The 22142-nt window shown below is 42.2% G+C and overlaps 2 protein-coding genes across 3 annotated transcripts; both read right to left on the bottom strand.

Moving 5' to 3' along the window:
• Window positions 1–408: 408 nt before the first annotated feature.
• On the bottom strand, window positions 409–6567 carry LOC115776631 (sodium channel subunit beta-3-like). 2 transcript variants are annotated; one of them, XM_030724358.1, is made up of 4 exons: window positions 6550–6567; window positions 5042–5093; window positions 1261–1614; window positions 409–828 (listed from the first exon to the last, which is right to left on the bottom strand). In XM_030724358.1, exons 2-4 carry the CDS (start codon window positions 5091–5093, stop codon window positions 584–586), a joined length of 651 nt encoding a protein of 216 aa, XP_030580218.1. In that variant the 5' UTR covers window positions 6550–6567; the 3' UTR covers window positions 409–583. The 2 variants fall into 2 exon arrangements, with proteins under 2 accessions (XP_030580218.1, XP_030580219.1); XM_030724359.1 differs by lacking the exon at window positions 6550–6567 and adding an exon at window positions 5962–6065.
• Window positions 6568–13440: 6873 nt separating this feature from the next.
• Window positions 13441–18201, bottom strand: LOC115776623 (nectin-4-like). The gene is made up of 3 exons (XM_030724349.1): window positions 18129–18201; window positions 14544–14900; window positions 13441–13858 (listed from the first exon to the last, which is right to left on the bottom strand). Exons 1-3 carry the CDS (start codon window positions 18184–18186, stop codon window positions 13620–13622), a joined length of 654 nt encoding a protein of 217 aa, XP_030580209.1. The 5' UTR covers window positions 18187–18201; the 3' UTR covers window positions 13441–13619.
• Window positions 18202–22142: the final 3941 nt, after the last annotated feature.

Genomic DNA, 22142 nt, shown 5'->3' with positions numbered 1-22142 from the left:
CAGCTGCTCTAAAGTATAACTCATTCATTTTAATGTTTAATAATTAATCCACAGTATGTACAAGCTCTGTAATCAAAGTATTTAATGATCAAATATAATTATTGCTTAATTATTTAATTTACCATTTTACAAAAAGCAGAAAAATAATAAAACACATAATTTGTTGATTAAGATGAAAAATTAGTTATTTTCTCGATTCCTGAACAGAAAAAATGAGTTTTAGTGGGTGAATGTTACATTTGGTGACTGAGTGAAGTGTGTCGGCTCACATTTGGATAAAAAAAAAAGAATTAATTTTGAAGTTCCTCATTCAATTTAATTTTATTTTATTTATAAGCTCCAAATCACAATAACAAATCGCCTCAGGGTGCAGACCTGTTCAAAATGGTAAAATATGGAGAACTCGCTGAAAAGGAAAGAGTCCAAATGCATCATGATGCTAGATAGATACTTCACTGATCCCATTTATAGGATATTGTGTTACAACAGCAAGAATACAGCACAGTCTACAATAAATAACAGAGCGAGAATAAGTGCCAGTAACAGTAATATGTTGTTGATTTATTTTTCATAGAGAAAGCCGTCACATTTCTAGAACAGCATCGTCACATTTCAGACTTTGTTCCTCGTTAGGAGGATTATCTGGATGTTGATTCTTATTTCGACTACTTCTCCAGTGCAGCACAGCAGCAATGATGGCAACAACAGCAACAACAGGAACAACGATCTGAAGAGTTGCAGCTCCAGCCTTTTCAGCATCATGCATGTTTTCATCTGCAGCTTCTTTTTCCATGACTTGTTTCTCCAACACATGTTCATGTGTTTCATCTGCAGAGGAAACATTCAGAAACATTCAGACACATTCAGAAACATTGAGAGCCAAAGCAGCAGAAGAAGAGTGTGTGTGTTCTGCAGGTGACACTATGAAGAGAACAGCTTCAGATCTTCATCAGAAGAAAAGATCTGAGAGCAGTAAAAACATTTCAAATGTATCTACAGTTACTGAGTCAGACTGCTGCTGACCATCTACACAAGTATGATGAGCCTCTGTGTCAGCAGCTGCTCTGCAGAGGAGGCTGTGGGTGGATGTTAGCTCAGTGCCTGTTGGCTCATGAAGCTGGGAGGAGGTGTAGCTTTCATGCAGCAAAGAGATGCTGGGAGGAGGAAACTTCAGATTTTCAGTTTTTATTCTACAATTAAAAATGTCTTCTCTCTCTTTCTTCACATTTTACCACCTGAGTGTGAGCTCCACAGACTCACCTGTGACTGTGAGGTTGATGAAGTGGCTGATCTCAGTGTGAGCTCTCTTACTACTCCCAGAGTTCCTCACTGCTATGTGACACTCATAAATCCCAGCGTCATTAAACGTGACGTTCTCCAGGATCAGAGAAACATCTCCCTCCTTCATCTCCGGGTTCCTCAACTTCACTCGGCCATGGAAAGATGGATGCTGGTAGTTTTTATAGGAGCGTCTGTTCCTGTAGAAGTAGACGTAGCCGTCTGTGTTCAGGTCAGGTCTGCTCCATTTCAGCACTGAGATGGTTTCATTTTTGGAGATCTGACACTGAAGAGTGACGTCCTCTCCAAGCTTCACCTGCACATCCTGCTGCAGAGCTGAAGGAAAAAGAATAAATAGTTTTTTTCTCACTCCACTAAAATTTGAATACTCTACTCACTTATCTGGGCCCATCTCGTGGTTGCAGCAGCCTAAGAAGAGAAATCCAGACCTCCTTTTCCCCAGCCACATCCTCTAGCTTATGCATGGGAACCCTGAGGCATTCCCAATTGGGGCAGCAAGTCGTCCCTGAGCCAGAGTGGGAACTCCACCCTTTTCCAGCAGAGGAACGTGGCCTCAGACTTAGAGGTGCTAAGTCTCGTGCCCCTCGCTTCTCACTTGGCTGTGAACCAGTCCAGTGCGAGCTGGAGGCCACCACCTGATGAAGCCAACAGGACGGCACCATCTCCAAAGAGCAGATTCTGAGGCCACCAAGACAGAAGCCTTCTTCTTCTTCCACTTGGATCTGCCTAGAAATTCTGTTCATAAAAATTATGACTACAGTTGGTGATAAGGGCAGCTCTGGCGAAGTCCCACAACCACAGGAAATAAGTCCGACTTATTGCCGGCAATGTGGACCAAGCTCTCACAGCAGTTGTACAGGGACCGAACAACCCCCAACAACAGGCCAGACACCCCATACTCCCACAGCACCCCCCACAGGATACCCCAATGGATATGTTCGAATACCTTCGCCAAGTCCACTAAACATATGTAGACTAGATGGGCAAACTCTCACACACACTCAAATTTCCTTTAGAGGATGAAGAGCTGATCCAGCGTTCCTTGACCAGGATGAGAACCACATTGATCCCTCTAATGCTGAGGTTTGACTAACGGATGAACTCTCCTTTCCAGCACCCTGGCACAGACCTTCCAAGGGAGGCTCAGAAGTGGGATCCCTCGATAGTTGGAGCACACACTCCGGTCTTCTTAAAGATGGGAATTACCACCTCTGTGCCAAATCTCCCTGCTTCGGAGGTTAGCGCGAGAGTTGAACATCACAACTGCGGGACCCTGGTGCTACTTTTTTACGTCCTGCACGGCAGACTGGTGTACCTAATAAAGCAGCAAAGGAGCATCACGTTTAGTGGTGTGCAATACTGCAAGATTTGGTATCGATCCGATACCAAGTAAATACAGGGTCAGTGTCACCAATACTGATATCGATACTGATACTTTTTAATAATTATGAATATGAAGTTTAAGTGTTTTGTGATTTTTTTGTTTTCCCATTTGATCAATAATTAGTTAAAAACCAGGACAGTAAATAGAAAATACTTTATCAAAATTAAAGTTATTGTTCTGAAACATTAGAACAGTAACAAAACAATTTTCCCCATACATTGTGATGTCTGGATTTTTTTTCTTAAATAAAGTGTACAAAACGATCACTCAAGAACAAATTAAAACTTTTTTCAGTTAGAGTGTTCAGAAAGGATAATATAAAAATGTGATAAAAATATCCCTTCATTCACTAATTTTCTGGATTTTTTTCTTAAATAAACAAGCTGTACAAAATTATCACTCCACAATGTTATAAAACATTTACGCTTCCGACCCTGCCCCCTACTTCCAGCCAATGATTTGATGTCAAATATAAGACAATTTGGCCCTTTAAATTTGTCAGCCGGGAGTGCTGACAAATTCCATTTTTTCCCAAGTCAAATGTGTTACATGTCACTTGACGGTATAACATCAAAAAGGGGAGGAGCAAAGTGTGCCTGCTCTGTGCTGTGACAGGAGCAGCACTTAAACAGACAGTGAGCTCGCATCTTTGATGAAACCGCAGAACTGCATACAGGAGAGAAACTGAAGCTAAAGTATCGATCTCATTACACTGGTATTGATCAATACCAATACCAACATTGATATCGATCTTATCGATATTTGGATCGATCTGCCCACCACTAATCATGGTTAAAGGACAGATTCTCAGGACTGGGTGTGCGTTCATGAAGCCGTAAGTGTCATTCTTTGTCAAGTTATGCAATACAACAGCGGGGCAACTGTGTGCATATCATGAACGTATATTTCATTATCCAAATATCCATTGTAGGTCAGTAGCAGTTTAAGCTACATCCGGTAAGCCTGTATGTTGCTACTGCAGCCTGACTGTTCGATAATGACGGCACCCAGTTAAGTTAAACTGTACAGCGAGACTGTTTATATCAGAATTGTATTTTATTTGTCTCGCTTTGTTTGTTATTAAGATCCTGATAAGTTCGAGTCTGTGTATGTCTATTTGTGGTCTATGGAGACCTCTTGTGGACGTTATATAGTAGTGCGTGTGTTAGACTCAGCAGAAATTGAGGTGATTGTTATTACTCTGCTTGTTTATACTGTTAATGAGAGAATTGTTGTCCATGTTTTTTCAGAAACCACATCTTTTATCTACCCAGTCACCTATCTGTTACTGACTCTGTGCCTCCATTGTGATTCCCCTGAGAGATTTTATTACAGACTGTTCCCTTACACCCCTGGGTTGCTGCAGTCTTTCTGACCAAAGACTTAGCCCAGACCTGTATACACTACCTAGCAGTATATCCCTTACAACCTCAGTCTGCCAATCCAGACGTACCACCCCAGATATCCATGCAACATTGCAGAGGCATGTCAACTAAGACATACCTGCAACATCCAGAGCACTCAGGATGTTGAAGGTGCAGAGTAAATACAAAGAAAGTTAAATAAATACACAGTAAAAGCATTACAATGTATTTCTAATACGGTTAACCCAAAATCTCCTGAATCCTTTTAGAAAAGAAAATGATTAAATAAATAAATAAATAAGCAGAGAGCTTAACCCCCCCCCCCCAATGTTGGACCCAAAGTCACTTCAAGGCCGTCTGAAAGTCTTTTTTCATGTCAGCTGCCTCTGGAGTCCCACAAACTAACCAAGCCCGATAAGACTCCTTCAGCTTGATGGCTCCCTTGACCTCTGGTGATGATGTGGAACTGCTCCCCGTGAGTTCTGGTACGATATGATTCTGATAATTACATTTACTTCGGCTGCTTTACTGTTTGGATGCTAAAATTGTGGTACTTTTACTACACAGGATCCCAAAACAAAACTTTTATGTAGAACTTTTTCAGTAATCAGTCTATGAAGGCTGAACGTGAGCCTGAAAATCAAAGTTTTCCACAGTCTTTTCTTTTTTTGCTGTGCTCATTTTCTTCTGATCAAATATCCCGTTATCTTGTTCAAATAATCTTTTAACCTCTGTGATAAGAGACAATGCCATTTCATAATTTGTAGTGTCAATAAACTCAACCCAATGTTTATTAAACACTGTAATGAACTCTTCATCTCAAACAAGTTCAGGTGAGAGAGAAAAGAAAGAGAAACTCCTATTTTTAATTATTTTCCTGCAATTTTGAACATTCAACCAGTTAAATGAATCACATTTAAACATCATTCACTTTTTTTACTGATCAGGTTTCAGTTTTGGAGGAAATAAAATAAACATGTTCTGTTTCACTCACCTGTAAACTCAGAAATTAGAGCCAAAAGCAGGAGGACTTGGAAAGAAGCCATCTGCGACAGGAGGACAGGAGACAAAGAGGCCGAAAGAGAAAGAGCTTAATGCAGATAAATGAAACCAGCTGACTGAGTCACAGGTATGTGTGGGAGGGTGGATTTACTGTCAAGATTAAGCAAAGCAGCTAAACCCGAAAGAGAAAGAGAAAAAGCAGAAATACCATTATGTCATGATTGTCCTAACAGAGAGACGCTACTAAATGATCCACAATGGTTCGTTTCTTCTTTTTACAAATAAAACATTGAGAATGTTTAGTCTCTGGATCATTAATTTACAGGAAATGAGCTTGTCATGTTTCTGTTTAGCCACTAGATGTCAGTAGATTTCAATAATAACACACAATCCCAGCACGAGCAATATTTAGAGAAAATAATAAATAAGCACAGCAGTATTTGTTGTTCTGCATGTGTCTGTAAGCAGTGTGATGTTGCAGCAGAAACACTGTAACTGTAGAAAACTGTTTCTTTGCTCTTCTTCACTGATTCCTAAATGCTGCAGCTCAGATGAGGACCAGAACTGCTGATCCAGTTTCTCTGAATCTTCTGCTGCTTCTTCTGTAACTACAAAAATGCTGAAACCAAACCCTCCTTGGATTAAATGACAGAAACAGAAGCCTCTGACACAGATATCAGATTCCACAGAGACACATGAATGTAGAGTTTTCAGTTTGTTCTCCCGCAGGAGGTCACCTTAAGTAGCATTTGCTGAACCTGTTTCTGTTTAAAGCTTTAATATTTACATTTTCTGTTTACTGTTCAGTCTGTGTCAGAGCCTCGTGTTGATTCTCTGCTCGAGGAGTCTGGTTCATAAATACATGCACATAAACTCCCCACGTCTGTGATGTTTGATCCCACAGGTATTTACCTCTGTGACAGCTTCTCCGTTTCATAGGGTCCTGATCACTTGGTTCAGCAGGGTATTACCCACTTCCGAGCTCAGTGATACTACTTAAGCTGTGGTGGGGCTGCTCGTCTGGCTCTAACTGCTAATAATCCTATCATCTGTCCCGCTACCTCTGTATTCTGATGCAATCGGTCAGGAAGGCTCACACAGCCGACCCCAAAACACAGCCCAGATAGTTGTAGCAGCCAGCCCCCTTGATCAGTGCACTTGGTATCGACCAGATCCTTTTATCGGCTAGGAAAAATAAGCCCAAGGGACATAGTTGAGTTGAAGTGGATTACATACGACTAGTGTGTCCAAATAGAACCTGATGATATAGCTTAACTTGCCTAACTTTTACTGTTGCACGAACATTTATGTGTACCGTTTAAAAGGAAATAAATTCTCAACGAATTTCACTGACTTTTTAGAGTCAAATTTTATTTGCAGGTTTTCAGCTCAAGCGGTTTGCATTTAGCTCTGAATCAATCCTAAATTAATTCTCAACATGCAGTAATCACTCATAAATATCAGATCTTAAAATCACTATAAATCAATCATTTCTTATACAGAGTAAATACTTATGAGCTGGGATGATGAAGAAGGGGCTTGAAATATCCAATTCTGTCCATAAATCCTTTTTTGGAAGAAAAGACTTCAAGTTGGTGCCTGGCCAGAAGCAACCACACCCAAAGTCCAGTCCGTTGCTGCTGCAGTGAAGTTGGGGGAAAAGGAGAAGTCCAAAAGAGTGAAGTTATCCACTTCTAATTGACTGTCCTTCTTTTATAATCCTTACTGTTCTTCAGGCTTCATTTTAGAAATCCAACAGCTCAGGCTCTTCCAATCTTCATCTGACAATGCAGGGAGAATTCTCACAAAGACAGTTTGAAGTCAATTAAATGTCCACATCTGGGTTGGCTTAGTCCAAAGAGCAGACCTGTCTATGTGCTGAGAAGGGCTCCGCAGAATCTCGTACGATGTTTTCGTGCAACTCCTTATATATGTTGTCTAAGACACATCCTAGTTTTAACAACAGCATCATGACAAATCATCACCCCACTGCTCTTATTACCAATTATGGTTTTAGGCTTTAGTCAATACCTCATTTCTCGTAATACATGGCTTGTTTGGTACTTTCCAGTTAAGATTATTTTTAACTTGTTTTTCTCCTCTGTTCCTTCTTATTCCTAGGAAACAGGTTTCAGTTTCCCTCATTTCCCCTGCTCAGTGATTTTCCAAGATCTCACAACTTTGTATCACACTCTGAATCATTTCTGTGTTACACACGTACTTATCAACCTTAAGTAGAAATCATACAGATTATTTGTTGCATTTCATAAATCAACTTTTAACAACCTAATAAATTGGAATCATAAATGCCCACATAGTATCAGGCACAGGCCATCGAATGACCAAGATCTCAACCTCAATCCACTTCACTTGACAGTGATAAAACAGCATGCTGTGATACACAGGATCAGGAGGCTCCAAGGTGGAAGAAGCATGCACATAAACAATATCATAATCAACCAGAGACATTATTGTGGATTGTATGTTACAAAGTGGGCCAAACCTGCCCCAATATAAGGAATGGGTTTTAGGAGTTTTAGGAAAAGACACTAGAAATAGGGTTCACAGTCATTTATTCTTTTCAAAGTGTGGTGCTGTGCTGGGAGTAGAATCCTGGCCTGGAGTTCAGGCCCAAGAACACAACCAGGATTATCTGCTTGGTTATAGACAGAAAAAGGTGGTCACTCAAAAAAATCAAATACTGAGCTTGCATCTTTTTTAAAGAGTTTCCACACACCTTAAAGCCTTGTGTTAGTGGGGAGTGGGGTTCCACATGAAATCCTGGGAATGCAGCTCAGTCTTTTCCTCTCCAGATCCGGAGTGCTTTCATCAGGCTGGACACCTCCGGATGGCACAGTGGACTTTCCCTCCTGAGGCTCCCTTTGCATGCAGGCTCTCATTAGCAGTTCCCAGTCCAGTCCTTCATTAAAATACTCCAAATACACTTCGATTAAAATGAATCTTCCTTCTAATGAAACTAGACCCCTTTAAAAAAAAAAAAAAACTTAAAATTAATCAGACCAGGTAAAAGATGAGCTTCCTTTAAAAAGGTGTTTTCCTCACTGAGGTCTCTAATCCAGAGCCATTTTGAGCCCCCTTACTTCCTGTCTCCCATGCAGCAGCATTCCTCCTTTCTTTCCCCTTTTTCACTTCCTTCCAGCACTCAACTCCAAATACCTGGCAGCTGGACTAGAGTGGAACCTCCACTCCCACATAGGTGTGGCCTACGTCACACAAAAAAACGAAAGCATGCGAAACTTAAGATAAAATCGTCCTAACCGCATGCTCCGTCTGTTATTTCCACTATGCTACACGTACACTGATTATATGATTAGTGAATGAGGAAAGTAAGGCTGGTGACTGGACTCTTACATATTTTTATTTTGGCGCCACCTCACGTCTGCCATGAGTTCTCACCGTCAAAGCTCAGCTCATCTCAAACTGGTTTCTTGAACATCAGAGTTCACTGCACTCAAACGGCCTCCACGGTCACCACATCTCAATCCAACAAAGCACCTCTGAGATGTGGAGGAAATCTGCATCATTTTTGTGATGCTGTTGTGTCAGTTTGGGCCAAAATCTCTGAGGAAAGTTTCCAGACATGTGGTCACAAAAAATGTGACCACATGTCAAAAGGCTCTGACTGGGGCCTGGGTTTGATTCTGCCTTGAGTCATTTGTCACATCTTCCCCGGCTCTCTCCCACCTTCCACTCTCAAACTGTCCTGTAACAATAAAGACTAAAAAAAAAGACTTTTTAAAAAGTACTTACAGAAACCATTTTATGAAGTTTATATCTGTTAATGTGAAGTATCCTCCATATAAGAAACAAAACAGCTGCTGCACATTCACTTTCACTGGTGCAGACTCAGAGCTGGAGCCTGTTGGAGCGCTTTGCTGCCGCTAGATGGCAGCACCGGACCGTGGTTTAATCCTGTGACCGCAGGCTGAAGCTGAAGGGTTGCTGCGGTTTCCTCGACCAGTGTTTCCCAAGCTTTTTAAGCCACGGCACATATTTTCACATTAGAAAAATCACAAGACACACACCACCGAACACAAATGTCACAAAAAAGTATATTTATCAAAATATAATGAAAATCTAGTTTCAGTTTACTTATTGTGAAATCTGGGCCTGTGTGGTTAAACACAAAGCTGATATTCTTCCTCAGCAGCTCTGAATCTCTCTTTTTCATCTGGATAATCTTCCATGGCACAACTCATGATTTCTCACTGGCTGGGAAACACAACACACTGACCTGATGCTCATCTGAGGCTCAGTTTTCTGCTACATGAGCTTCTCATTAAAGGACAAACCTTTACATAAAAATTCAGCTGATGTATCGATGGTTACACTGTCATACAGCACAAAGAGGGTATGTTGTATCACAAGGAAAAATAAGGAAAAATAAGACACACAATCACACACAATTTTACTACACAAGACATTTTGTAGAGGGTGCAGCAGCCGTGGCAGCTGTTTGACTCGAAACGACAACTTTAATCTCCACATTTGGACCAGAGGAAACCCACTGAGTGTGGGCCAAACATGCGGAGTCCACACAGAAAGGCCCCAGCCAGGATTCAAACCGGGAACCTTCATGCTGTGAGGTGTATAACAGAGTCACTTTCTGAAAAGTCATCAAATTTCAGGCTAAAATAAAAACACGTGGGGAGTTTTTACTGCTGTCAGAATGGGTCACCTTTAACCCTGACCCTATGTGAGGGTTACAAGTGCTTTGACTGATTCTTTCAAGTGCTCCTTTCTGTCACCATGGGTCACCACAGTGTAGCTCTGCAAGCAGCTTCATTTGCATAAATATGATCATTGAAAAGATCATATTTAAGATCATATGAAAATGTGAAGTTGAACCAAATTTTGACCCTGACGAGCGCGTTAATGTGGCGGAAACAGCTGTTGTTTTCTCTGCAATGACTGTCAGAAAGCTGTCATCTATGAGTGAAGGCTCATCTAAGATCTAAGATAAATTTGTACGCTGAGAACATTAACGCAGACCAAAACCCATGCAGACACTGGGTGAACATGCAAACTCCACGCAGAAAGACCCCAGCCAAGGTGGAATCAAACCTTCTTGCTGTGAGGCAGCAGTGCTAACCACCACGCCACTGTGCTGCTCTCAAATTCAGCCACGACAGCACATGTAAAAATCTGCTTATATCATGATGAATCCAGCTGTGTAACTGCACAAAGAGCAATGAAGCTCTGAGCAGCAGAGTGTGTTTCATTTTCAGTCCCATGATCACCTGTGGCAGCAGGTAAGGGCTCCAGCTCTGGGAAGAGGTGCATACACTCTGTGCAGGGTACCAACACACACAGCCTCTGACCAACGGTGTGACTGAGCATCAAAATGAGAGGAGATTGGCTCTAAATATGAGCTGTGTGAGTCTGTGGCTGTCAGTCAGTACAGAAAATAAAAACATATTTCTTAATACTTGGTGGTAACTTAGGAGCTGAAGCGTGTGGGCAGAGTGTAAATCATCCAGTGAGAAGTCTGTCTTTTATCATAGTTGATCATATCTGAAACCAAAAGCAGCATTTAACCCTGGACCTTCACATTCCTTTATACTTCCAGACTAAAAGCGAGCACCACATAATAAACAGCAGATAACATTCCTGTGTGTACGCAGCCGCACTCAAAGTGTTCAGAGTCCTTTGTGTCTGATTGTCTCACATTCTTGAGCTCTAATATCTCCAGTATCATGAGTCAGATCTCCCTCTGAGATCTGGTTCTAAAAGCAGAAACACTTCCTTCACCTTTCTACTCACACAGTTGTGTAATAGAGGTTTTCAACTACATCACTTTAAGAGAATGGATGGATGGATGGATGGATGGATGGATGGATGGATGGATGGATGGATGGATGGATGGATGGATGGATGGATGGATGGATGGATGGATGGATGGATGGATGGAATATGAAGTGCAGGAAACAGCACAGTAAGAACTCATGTGGTGAAGCATCCAAGAGGAGCTTCTGGTGGTCCACCTTCAGGTAGTTTCCAGATGGTTTACCTGCATCACCTTCACAGTATCAGCAGCCCAGAGTCAGAGCAGACTGATTCACATCTTTCCTTCACTTCGTGATGTTTTTCTTCACAGTCGAGGAAAATTCAGAGGAGGGAAGTTCCTGGACTGCTTGAACATGCAGACTGTTTCATTTCCTGCTCTTATTAATATCATGTGACCACCTCTGATCATGCTGTGAGGCTGAAACAGTTTCGTCTGTTCCCGACATTCAAAGAATCAAGAAAGGAGAAACCAGCTTCTGCTGTTGGACCAACATCAGTCATGTGACTGCAACGACTCAGAGACTAAAAGCTGAGAGCAGAGGAGCCTCAGCAGGTGGAGGAGTGAGTTCCTCTCTGACTGAAACACACTCTGTGCCTCTGTTCCCCTCTCCTCTGTGTTTGCTCTGTTTATTTCGTCTCTGCTTCAGGATTGAAACAAACCAAATCTGTATGAATGAAGCTGTTTGGGATCCAGGAGGTTTCACTGGATATTTTAAGTTACTGTGAAGTTATGAAAACTCAGAGAAAGAGAAGCAAAGTAAAGCAGTGAGTTTGATTTGTCTGCAGGTGAAAGCTCCAAGCTCCCAGCTTGGATTCAGGAGACAGACACCCTCTCTATTTTTAAGATTAGGATGACTGTTGGGTTTATTCTGTAATTATTGTGGGGTCTTTAACTTACAGTATAAAGTGCCTTGAGGTGACTGTTTGTTGTGAGGCATAGTTGCGGGCCGGTCTAAGCCAAAAATGCCAGGGCCGATTTTTTGTCCCAGTCCAGCCCTGCCTTCATAGCCCTACCTCTCTGCTCCTCTCCCTCATCTGCAACTCCCTGTTCTACATTCTTCCCTGTGCTGATTGACTTGCCAGGTCTGTCTGCACTAATTTTCCCAAAAAGGACACAGTGAAAAGTGGTAATCACAAATTGAAACAATACTGGGTTTTTGTGGCCTCTTAATTTAATTATTCCTACCTGATGCCATCACTGGTCACCTCTATAGCAGATACCATCATCGACCTCATGTCTGTCTCCTTCACACCTTGTCTGTGTTCTTCTCCACTAGGTCACATGGTCAAAAAACCATGGAGAGGATTGTGGAACAAACCCATTCAAAAATGTGGGGAGATTCACAGAGAGTGGACTGCAGCTGGAGTCAGAGCTTCAAGAACCACCACACACAGACGTATGCAGACATGGTTTCAGCTGTCACAGTCCTCGTGTCGAGACACTCTTGAACCAGAGACGGCGTCAGAAGCGTCTCGCCTGGGCTGAAGACAAAAAGGACTGGACTGCTGCTGAGTGCTCCAAAGTTATGTCCTCTGATCAAAGTCAATGTTGCATTTCCTTTGGAAATCAAGGTCCCAGAGTCTGGAGGAAGAGAGGAGAGGCACAGAATCCACGCTGGCTGAGGTCCAGTGTGAAGTTTCCACAGTCAGTGATGGTTTGGGGTACCATGTCATCTGCTGGTATTGGTCCACTGTGTTTTCTGAGGTCCAAGGTCAACGCGGCCGTCTACCAGGAAGTTTTAGAGCACTTCCTGCTTCCTGCTGCTGACCAACTTTATGGAGATGCAGATTTCATTTTCCAACAGGACTTGGCACCTGCACACAGTGCCAAAGCTACCAGTACCTGCTTTAAGGACCATGGTATCCCTGTTCTTAATTGGCCAGCAAACTCACCTGACCTTTAACCCCATAGAAAATCTATGGAGTATTGTGAAGAGGAAGATGTGATACGCCAGACCCAACAATTCAGAAGAGCTGAAGGCCACTATCAGAGCAACCTGGGCTCTCATAACACCTGAGCAGTGCCACAGACTGATCGACTCCATGCCACTGCTGCAGTAATCCAGGCAAAAGGAGCCCCAACTAAGTACTGAGTGCAGTACATGTTCATACTTTTCATGTTCATACTTTTCATGTTCATACTTTTCTGTTGGCCAACATTTCTAAAAATCTTTTTTTTGTGTTGGTCTTAAGTAATATTCTAATTTATGAGAGACTGAATTTGGAGTTTTCATTAGTTGTCAGTTATAATCATCAAAATTAAAAGAAACAAACATTTGAAATATATCAGTCTGTGTGTAATGAATGCATATAATATACAAGTTTCACTTTCTGAATGGAATTATTGAAATAAAGCAACTTTTTTATGATATTCTAATTTTATGACCAGCACCTGTACTGTCTTGGCAACAGGGGGAAACTTCAAGACAAAGAAGTACATTTGAAACACATCACGGCTTTGAAGTTGTATGCACTACATGTCAAAAACCTACTTTAATTAAAAATCACGTTAGTAATAGAGTAATTAAGACTTCTTCTTAGTAATTTTATTTTCATTAAATTAGATCTGTTAGTAGGCTCTCTCAGAATACATTCACCCCTCCATCGCAAAACTGCCGCTATTGGCTATTAGGTCGTATTAGTAGAAGATGTTAGGACACACACTCACCACTTTTGGAGGCTCACAAATGCGCACACATGGATTTACACAATAGCTCACCATGGGGGATTGGGGGGGTCGGTGTGAGCGGCACAACCCACCGTTATACCAACAGCAACAGCAGCAGCCCCAAGCACAGAGAAACTATTGATAAAGGAGACCATCCACCCTTGTCTCCTCCATTCATGTCTACTCCAGCCTCGTATCCGTGATACTCATTTCCTCCATACTCATGTCCTCCATACACGGGTCCTCCATACTCATTTCCTCCATACTTGTCTCCTCCATACACGTGTCCTCCATAATCATATCCTCCATACTTTGCATCGTCATGTGTGGATCCTGCAGAGCAGAAAGTGTGAGGACAGTCAGCAGGTTTTTCTGTTTTCACACCACTTTTTACGTTGTGATCACTCTGCTAACATCCTCCTTAGTGTAGACTGCAGCTGACTATCAAAGCTCAGAGCTAGAACAGGTCAGCTGACCACAGCCTGACACTAACAAGTAAAATCTGCTGGAGCTCACAGGACAAATTATTTGGGAGTTATTTTGAGATGAATCACTTTTCCTGCTGCACCTACGTGGGATTTTAGGATTCAACCAGCTGCAAAATTCCTATTTAAGTTGTGATCACAGGAAGGTCTTGTGCTATAATGTCTTGTTTGTCTTGGTTATAATGTATCAGTCTGTATGAACTCTGTTATAATTTATCTATCCCAGATTTGGGAAATTCCTTCATTCGGTATATGTGCAGCATGTCAACACAGGAGCTACCTCAGTGATCACATCCTCCAATCAGATGGCTTTTCAGCTGTATGTGTGTTCAAGAGTTTAGGGCAACCAAATGTAAAAAAAACAAATACTCAAAGCTAAACTCATCTCTGCATGTGAACAAGCTTAACAGTCACTGCTTTCATTCATTTGTCTTCACGCTGGGAAATAAACTCCCTGATGTCTCACTCTGCTCCGCCTGTGAGAGAAATCAGATTCAGCTCTGGAGGAAACCCCGCCTCTTCTCCAAACTCACCTGAATCTGTGACTGTGAGGCTGATGGAGTGCTTGACCTCACTGACGACTCTCTGGCCACCTATGATGCTGCTGGTTGTAATCAGACACTCGTATGTTCCTGTATCTCTGATGTTGACGTTCCTCAGATACACAGAAACATCTCCGTCCCTCATGGATGGATCTCTCAGCTCCACTCGGCCTTTAAAGGACTCATGCTGGTATTTCTCATATGGACGCTTGTTTCTGTAGAACAACACGTAACCCTCTGAGCTGAGGTCAGGTCTGCTCCACTCTAACAGAGTGATCTCTGCATCTCTGGGACCCCAACACTGAAGAGTGACATCTTGTCCAGGCCTCACGTTGACCTCTGTGTGACCTAAAGAGAAAATTCACTCTTTAGTAACTGACTAAAAGCACCCTGAACCCCCCCTGAAACTACCAGAACATCACCTGAATGACAGATTGAGTGATTAGTTTTTGAATAGCAATTTTGTTACAATTTGATACTCAAGAATATGGATTTTTATATTTACATTCTCTACAGTTCTCTGCTGGAACAACACCACCAAAGAGAGTTTTGTCACAGAGCGAAAAGCAGCAAAAGGAACAAAGAGAGGAGGAAGGAAGAAATCCCTCAGACAGGCTCAGAGGTCAGAGGTCACTGTCACAGTTCTTTCAGAGAGGCAAAGAATAACCAGGAAGCTCACACAGTGGTGATGGTCATGTTTGAGTCGTGTTGGATCTTCAGCATTAGTTAAAGTGTTATTGGTCAGCTGTTCCTTCAGCAGACTGATCACCTATAGATCATATTCAGACATTCAAATGATACATTCTGTCTTCTGAACTGTGTCACACAAATTATTTTATTGGAGCTGAAAACAATATTCCTCAATCGTGGGGTGGTTGGGGTGCAAGGAGCACCGTGTTTACAACTCAGGCCACTTTGTCCTGTCTCTTGTTTGTGTCTGTTGTCGAGTGAACGGGCGTCCAGTGTTGAGCAGGCTACTCTCTGCAGTGGGGGCGGTGGCGCCGGTCTCGAGTGCTGCGTTGCTCCGTGATGCTGTCGCCACGGCCCCGGGCCCCATGCGGTTGTCTTTGGAATGAGTGGCCGGGGGTCTTGGTCGCTCTTGACGGGCTGCTGGTGACCCGTGTTTCCTGGGGCTTTCTCTACCCGCCTCTAGCTTCTGATGGGCGGAGCTGCTGCATTCTGCCCTCATTGGTAAGTACATTTCACCCACGCAATCACAACACAAAAAAGTTATTGGTTTGTGTAGTCGTGCTTCATTTGTTATGTTTTTCCCACATAAATTTATTTTTCCAAGTATTGTTTGTATTTTGTTATTTTTTCTTCTCTTACAGGTTCAGCAAGCGATGAACCATTTTGGTTCATGTGCTTTTTCTCTCTCTCGCTCTTCCTTTTTCTTTTCTTTCTTTTCTCTTTTTGTTTTTCCTCAGCCTGTCAGCTCTGGCGCAGATCTCTGTATGTGAAAATAACACAAATAAATAAAGTAAAGGGACAAACATTAACAAGAGGAGCCTATAGAGAACCTGTGGAGCTCATCTTCAAAGAGCACATATGTTTGGCACAACAGCGCATTCAGATCACAGTTCTGCTTCCAAGATCTGACAGACATGACAGGCTTAAAAAAAAATCACATGAAAAATGTCTGAATATAATAACCCTCGGTGTCGACTGTCAAGTCTGTTTTATTTAAGCTGAGCTCCTTTAAATATAGACACGTTTACACTGCAGGTCTCCAAAAACTGCACGAGAAGCTGAAAGATGTGTTTCACTGTGTTTCTCATTATGTGCTTGCTTGTACATGTATTCAATAAAGTTTTAAAACATTAAAACAACAAGCGCAGCTTTCAGTGACGATATCTGACTGCAGCCACAAGATGGCAGTACTGTAAATACTGGATACACACAGCAGTCCACAAAGATTACAGTTACAGTGTTGGGTTCAGAGGGGCTCCCGGCTACCTTTGTAGGTCCTGAAAAGGCCGGATGCAGAATTCTGATTCAGGCCATTTTTTTACACCTCTGGTCCCATCCACGTTTATCACAACAGGCATTTTATAATTAACAGTGCCAGTCCTCCAGGATTATTATAGTCACAGTTCAGGCCTAAGTGATATTTTTCTGTTCCAATAAAATAAAGCATCCAATACATTTCAAATGTTTTCTCTCTGATTGAGGATCTGACATGATTAATGACTGAAACATCACTTTCACCACTGTATGAACTTCCTGGATATTGTTTACTTCTCTAAAAGGACTCTGCCCGGTGACCTCTGACCTCTGTGTCAGATAAGGGTCTGGGTCTGTCTGATGGATCTCTCCTCTCTTTTGTTTCTTTTGCTTGTATGAATTGGTGGTGTTGCTCAGAGGTGTCAAAAGCACAGACCTGCACTGGTGAGCTGACAGTGCATCACTGCTCACACAGCAGGAAACGCTGCAGCAAAGTCCTGACGACAGAACCCGCCATGAGCACCGTAACACAGACAGTGAACTTTATAGGAGGCAAAGGTTTAAATCACAGCAGTTTCAGTCTTTCTGGAGGAAACAGCTTCTGAATTTGGTGACGTTCCTGATCACACAGCTGAGATGAGCTGCCTGAGGAAATCTGTCAGTTCATGGAAAGTAAGAAGAAATAGAATAAGAGAGAAACTAAGTAGTTTGTTATTTCTTGTTTCTGGACTTTTTTCTGATATCACATCAAAAAACAATTTGCAAATTTTCATCAGCTTGAAATCTTCTCATTTTCCCTGATGTTATTCTTGAAGAAAAAGATATTTTGTTTAATGTGTTGAGGAAAAAATTGCTGTATTCTGGTTATTTGTATTGCTGATTAAAATCTTTTCAGTTTTAGATGTTCAATAAATGTTACTCATGTTAGGCCTGCGACTTAGACTGTGTTTTTAATTTTGGCTGTGACTCTGTGATTGAGTCTGGAAGCCCTGGTGTACGCAGAGCCCTCGTACCACATCCCTTCCTAAGCGTCAGCATAGCCTGGACCGTTGGTCGGCTGTAATATATCCCCACAGAGTGTTCGTCTCCCTCTGCAGCCAGAGCAACGTGACCAACAAAACACAACAGAGCAGGAACGAGGACCAAAGAAGTGTTCGTGCTACAGAAACTGTTCAGAGACATTTGAAAACAGGCTACAACGACTATCAGTTCCACCCGACTCGAGGCAGGAGCGGTTCATCCATCAAACCACAGTTATCAGCTCTGTGACTGCGTTCAGGGTTTCTTCCTTCTTTGTGCATCTCCTCAGATCAAACTGAGCGAGAACAGAAACAGAAACAGCTGCCTGAAAGAAATCTCACATCAAACTGTACAAACTGCATCTGTCTGACATCTGCTTCAGGTCACCAAATAACCAAACAATCCAAACAGTTTCACTCCTGTTTAAGACACAACATCTCTGAGTGAATACGCCTTAAACTTTTTAATTTTATTCCATTTATAGTTTGTATAATTACAAATACGGTGCACCGCACATGCACGATGATTTTCATGTTTACATTCCTGCTAAAAAAAAAGTTTGACCACTTCTTTCTGCAGAGCGGCAGCTCGTCTCCAAAACCCACGACTCACCTGCTAATCCAGAAGCCACAAAGATCAGAAGGCACAGGAAAACTGCGATGGGAGACATTTCTGCAGGAAAAACTGCATAAACGGCTGATCTGTGTCAGAGTTTGTTTTTATATGTGAATATGGGGCGTTTCCTAAAGGCGTTCCTGCATAGGAATGTTTAGCCTGGACATCATTTAACTTTGAGCCAATCAATACACTGTAGTGTGAATCTGCTTGGCCGTGTGTGTGCACATGCTCCAGTGTGCACGTGTGTGTTTACGTGCACATGTCAAGATTACTTTAACTTTGAACACATCCCCACTTTTTAAGCCCCTGTGGATTTATCAGACCAATCCCAGCAAATCCAGAGTTATTGTAAAGTACACAGCCCACGACTGCCTCACTGTTAAAGCAACAAAATCTGATTTACTTTTATATGAACTGTTTTTTGCTTTTTGCTTTAAGGGGACCAGATTGTGGAAATTCCATTTAATCCTCTTGGTTGTTGTTATCGTCCCTTTTGTAGCACATACTGAAGTGTCTAGATTAACAGCTGGTACCTGCAGCTGTAAGAGGGAAGAAATGCATGTTTTTGCTTTCAATGCTCACTTCTAACCTCGGAGAGACAAAGTGTATAAAGTTCTTCTTTCTTTCACACCCCATGCCTGGCTGCCCTGTTTTCTGGCAAATATCCAGCGCTGCTCTTAGTCAGCTCGGATCCTCACTGGGAGAGAGCGAACTCTGACCCTGTCTGACTCATCACAGCTTATGGGCCGCTTGTATGGCCTTAAAGGTCAGCCACAAACTTTTCCTCTGAGGAAACAGCTAAACAACATCTGGAACTGATTGGGTCTGCTTACACACTCAAACACACACATAAACATGCCGCAGGACTGAGGTCTGCGACTGTTTTACAAGCTGATGAGAGGAGCACTGCAGCCTTGGTCATCCATGAATAATAACACCTCTTTATAGATTTAAAGAAAGCAGAACTATCCAAACGTGCATCAGTCGTAAAAGATTGATGCACTGTAAGAAAGTGAGTGTGAGACAGCAGGTGTACTCGAGTCAGCGCTGCATACAGTTGTTTAACAAAGTGAAAGGGATCATATCTCATTAGCTGAGGCAGTTTTCTGCCTCCAGGAGGTAATTTATTGTGCTGTGGGTGCTGGTTACCACATTTCCTGTGTTCCTGTGGGAGTCAAAGAGGAGGTGCTGGTTCCTGAAGATCAGTTTTTGTTGAATCTTTATCTGGAGGTAGGAACGGACATCCACGCAGCCGATTATGATGAACCACTTTAATAAGACCATGTTTAACCTCTGGCCCAATTTTATACAGTGGAGTTGTAGGGTTTGGCTGCCCCACTATGATTTGGATTTCAGCTTCCAGTGTGGTGATAACTTACCCTGTCCATTCAGTCTTGTTGTGTGCACTAATACTCTCTTTCCTGGGAGCAATGGAGCAGCTCTAGCTGCCTCATCGTACCTGTGCTTCATTTGAACGGCTGCTTTCTGGATGTTCTCCTCCACCATTTGGTCAGCCATCCTTAGACACTCCTGATGTCTCTGAACCCACTCCTGCGTGGTCGTGCTCTCTATAGCTCCCTTTGGACCCACAGACAGTTTGACGGGCAAACAAGCATAACATTAGGTAGTGGGGGTGTAACCTGTAGATGCATGAACAGAGTTGTTATAAGCCTGAAGACGTTCTGGTAAATATTGCTGTTACTGTCATGGTCCTGGGCCAGTGGCCCAGTGTTTTGTGTTTGTTTTGTTCTGTTTTAGCTATCTCTGATTATGTTCATTAGTTACTTCCTGTGAGTCTGCATATTGGGGTCCTACTCTACCCCCCCACTGGAAGTTCCCCCCACTTCCTCTATTTCCCCCTAACCACGCCCTTCAGACCAAAACTTCCCCACCACCACCGCCACAACCCTACTTCCCCCCCAGACTGACAACTACTCCCAAACCCTAACCTCACTAACACTAGTCCGTCACCCCCCACCTGTTGTATCATCTCCTATTGTGTAATCGCAACCGTCAGACCAGCAACATCACCTCACGCACACATCTGTTAGCCATGAATATTGCTAGTGAATGCATTATGTCTTTTATAGCAGCATCCGCATGTCTGTTAGCTAATCTCATTGAAAGGGTTACTGTGGATATAACACAACGTATTTTATGACCGACACAGCGGTTATCTGTGAACGTCCTTGTGGGTGTATTACTGTGAACTTTAACAAACCCCACATGTCCTCTGTCCCACACAAATCTTATACATAGGAAACAAATAAAAATACACGTGTTGAAATTTGCCCGTCTTTGCTGGGCTACATAACGGCTCTAACTATATGCTGTGTTTTCAAAACACGGCGCATCTTCTCTTAATACGAGTGTAGACTCAAACACTCAGGCTGATGTTTCAAAGATCAAATCTGTTAATAGTTTGTCACTTTACACTGACAGAGATATTCTCCATCTATCTGAGCCACATAAAGTAGTGAGGACAGCTCAGTTTCTACAGACTCAGACCACTCACTCTTCTTTTCAGCTCTTTAAATGGCTCACACTGAGAACAGGGACAGGGTTTTAGTGACAAACTTCTTATGGTCCAGCATAAGAGCCGTGGCAGCAGCAGGTTCCTCAGGCCTGACCGATGTTTGTGGGTCACTACATAATTACAGGAGCTATAAAACTCTCTGTGTGCATCAGACTATCGGCCTGCTCTATTGTGAAATGAGTGATGTGTGGCTCTGATGAGCAAAAATGTTTCGTTATGCCGAAGAAACTGTGTTAATGAAAAAAGTATAGAAGTATGGTTTATGGTCAATGTGTCATTTTGACTTCCAAACAAAAGGATTTTTATTAAAGCAAACACATCATGACCGAGAAGAAGATCAGACTCAGTTTTAGTGTGGAGCAGAAAAACAGTCTTTTAAGTTGTGATGCTTCCCCTGCATCTTTCTGCTCTGACTTTAGACTCTTTCTGTTGGCAACAGTAAGAGGATATGACCTATGGTGCTGAAAGCTGGTATATGTCCTTTCAGGAAAAATAAACCGCCGACCGTCCAAATTTAATAAAAAAGTAGTTTAAGTTTATTTATTTTTATTTATTTTTTTCATAGCACAAAACAGAAACACTGAGCAAATGGTCAGGGACTGTGCCAAATAATGAAACTGAAGGCCAGGAGAACACAAATAATAATAGTTTCATATGATAAATTGAACCATATTCACAACCATATGGTCTCTGCTAAAAGAGACACTTTTCCCAAAAAGGAAACTGTGGGAAAGTGGACTTCCATGTGGTTGAATTTCATTGTGTTTAGAACAAAACCATTCAAGTAATTAAACACTAGAGTTGCTGAAGTATTAAAGGCCTGTCTCAAAAGCCCTGTGGTGGATGGCCCAATGAAAAAGAACATTTTGGATAAATGCATTCATAACTGACATGAAAATGGAGCTTCAACTTGGCTTAAATACAGTAGTAAAGTGTATTTTCATGGCTAATACACAGCTGAGGGGGAGAGATGGTACTGCATTTGTGGTGTCAGTGAGCTGGAGGCCAGTGTCTGACAATAATCTGCATCTTTAGGATCGGCTGCATGTGAGAAGATGATGAAGTGAAGAAGGTTTACTTGAGCACTTAAAAAAAGGCAACTGGACTTGTTCAGGTTTGTGAGGATGTTTCTGCTCTCATCCAAGAGGGAAACATCACCAAACTGCAGGTCTGTGAGGAGGAGAGGAGAAATGTTTTCACTCACTTAAACAAGTCCAGGATTTAAACTTGTGTCACTTTTAATGTGTGCAACAAAGAACTGAAGGATCTAAATCCCAGTTCTGATACCTGTTAATGTTGTTTCCTCTGGTTTTATGGCTGGAACACAAATCATGGGAGCAAATTCTCTGATTCATGGATCACCTCAGCCTCATTTTAACAAACTAGTTTTAAGAGCTGTCAGAGTTAAATCTGGATCACAAAAGGAGCAGCAGCTGTTAGACTGAGCCGCTAATGTTTCTGAATTCTCAGTG

The sequence above is a fragment of the Archocentrus centrarchus genome, unplaced genomic scaffold (assembly GCF_007364275.1).
Source record: "Archocentrus centrarchus isolate MPI-CPG fArcCen1 unplaced genomic scaffold, fArcCen1 scaffold_35_ctg1, whole genome shotgun sequence".
NCBI classification, from domain to species: domain Eukaryota; kingdom Metazoa; phylum Chordata; class Actinopteri; order Cichliformes; family Cichlidae; genus Archocentrus; species Archocentrus centrarchus.
The sequence above is the reverse complement of the archived record's forward strand: the minus strand, read 5'-3'. Positions and strand labels throughout refer to the sequence as shown.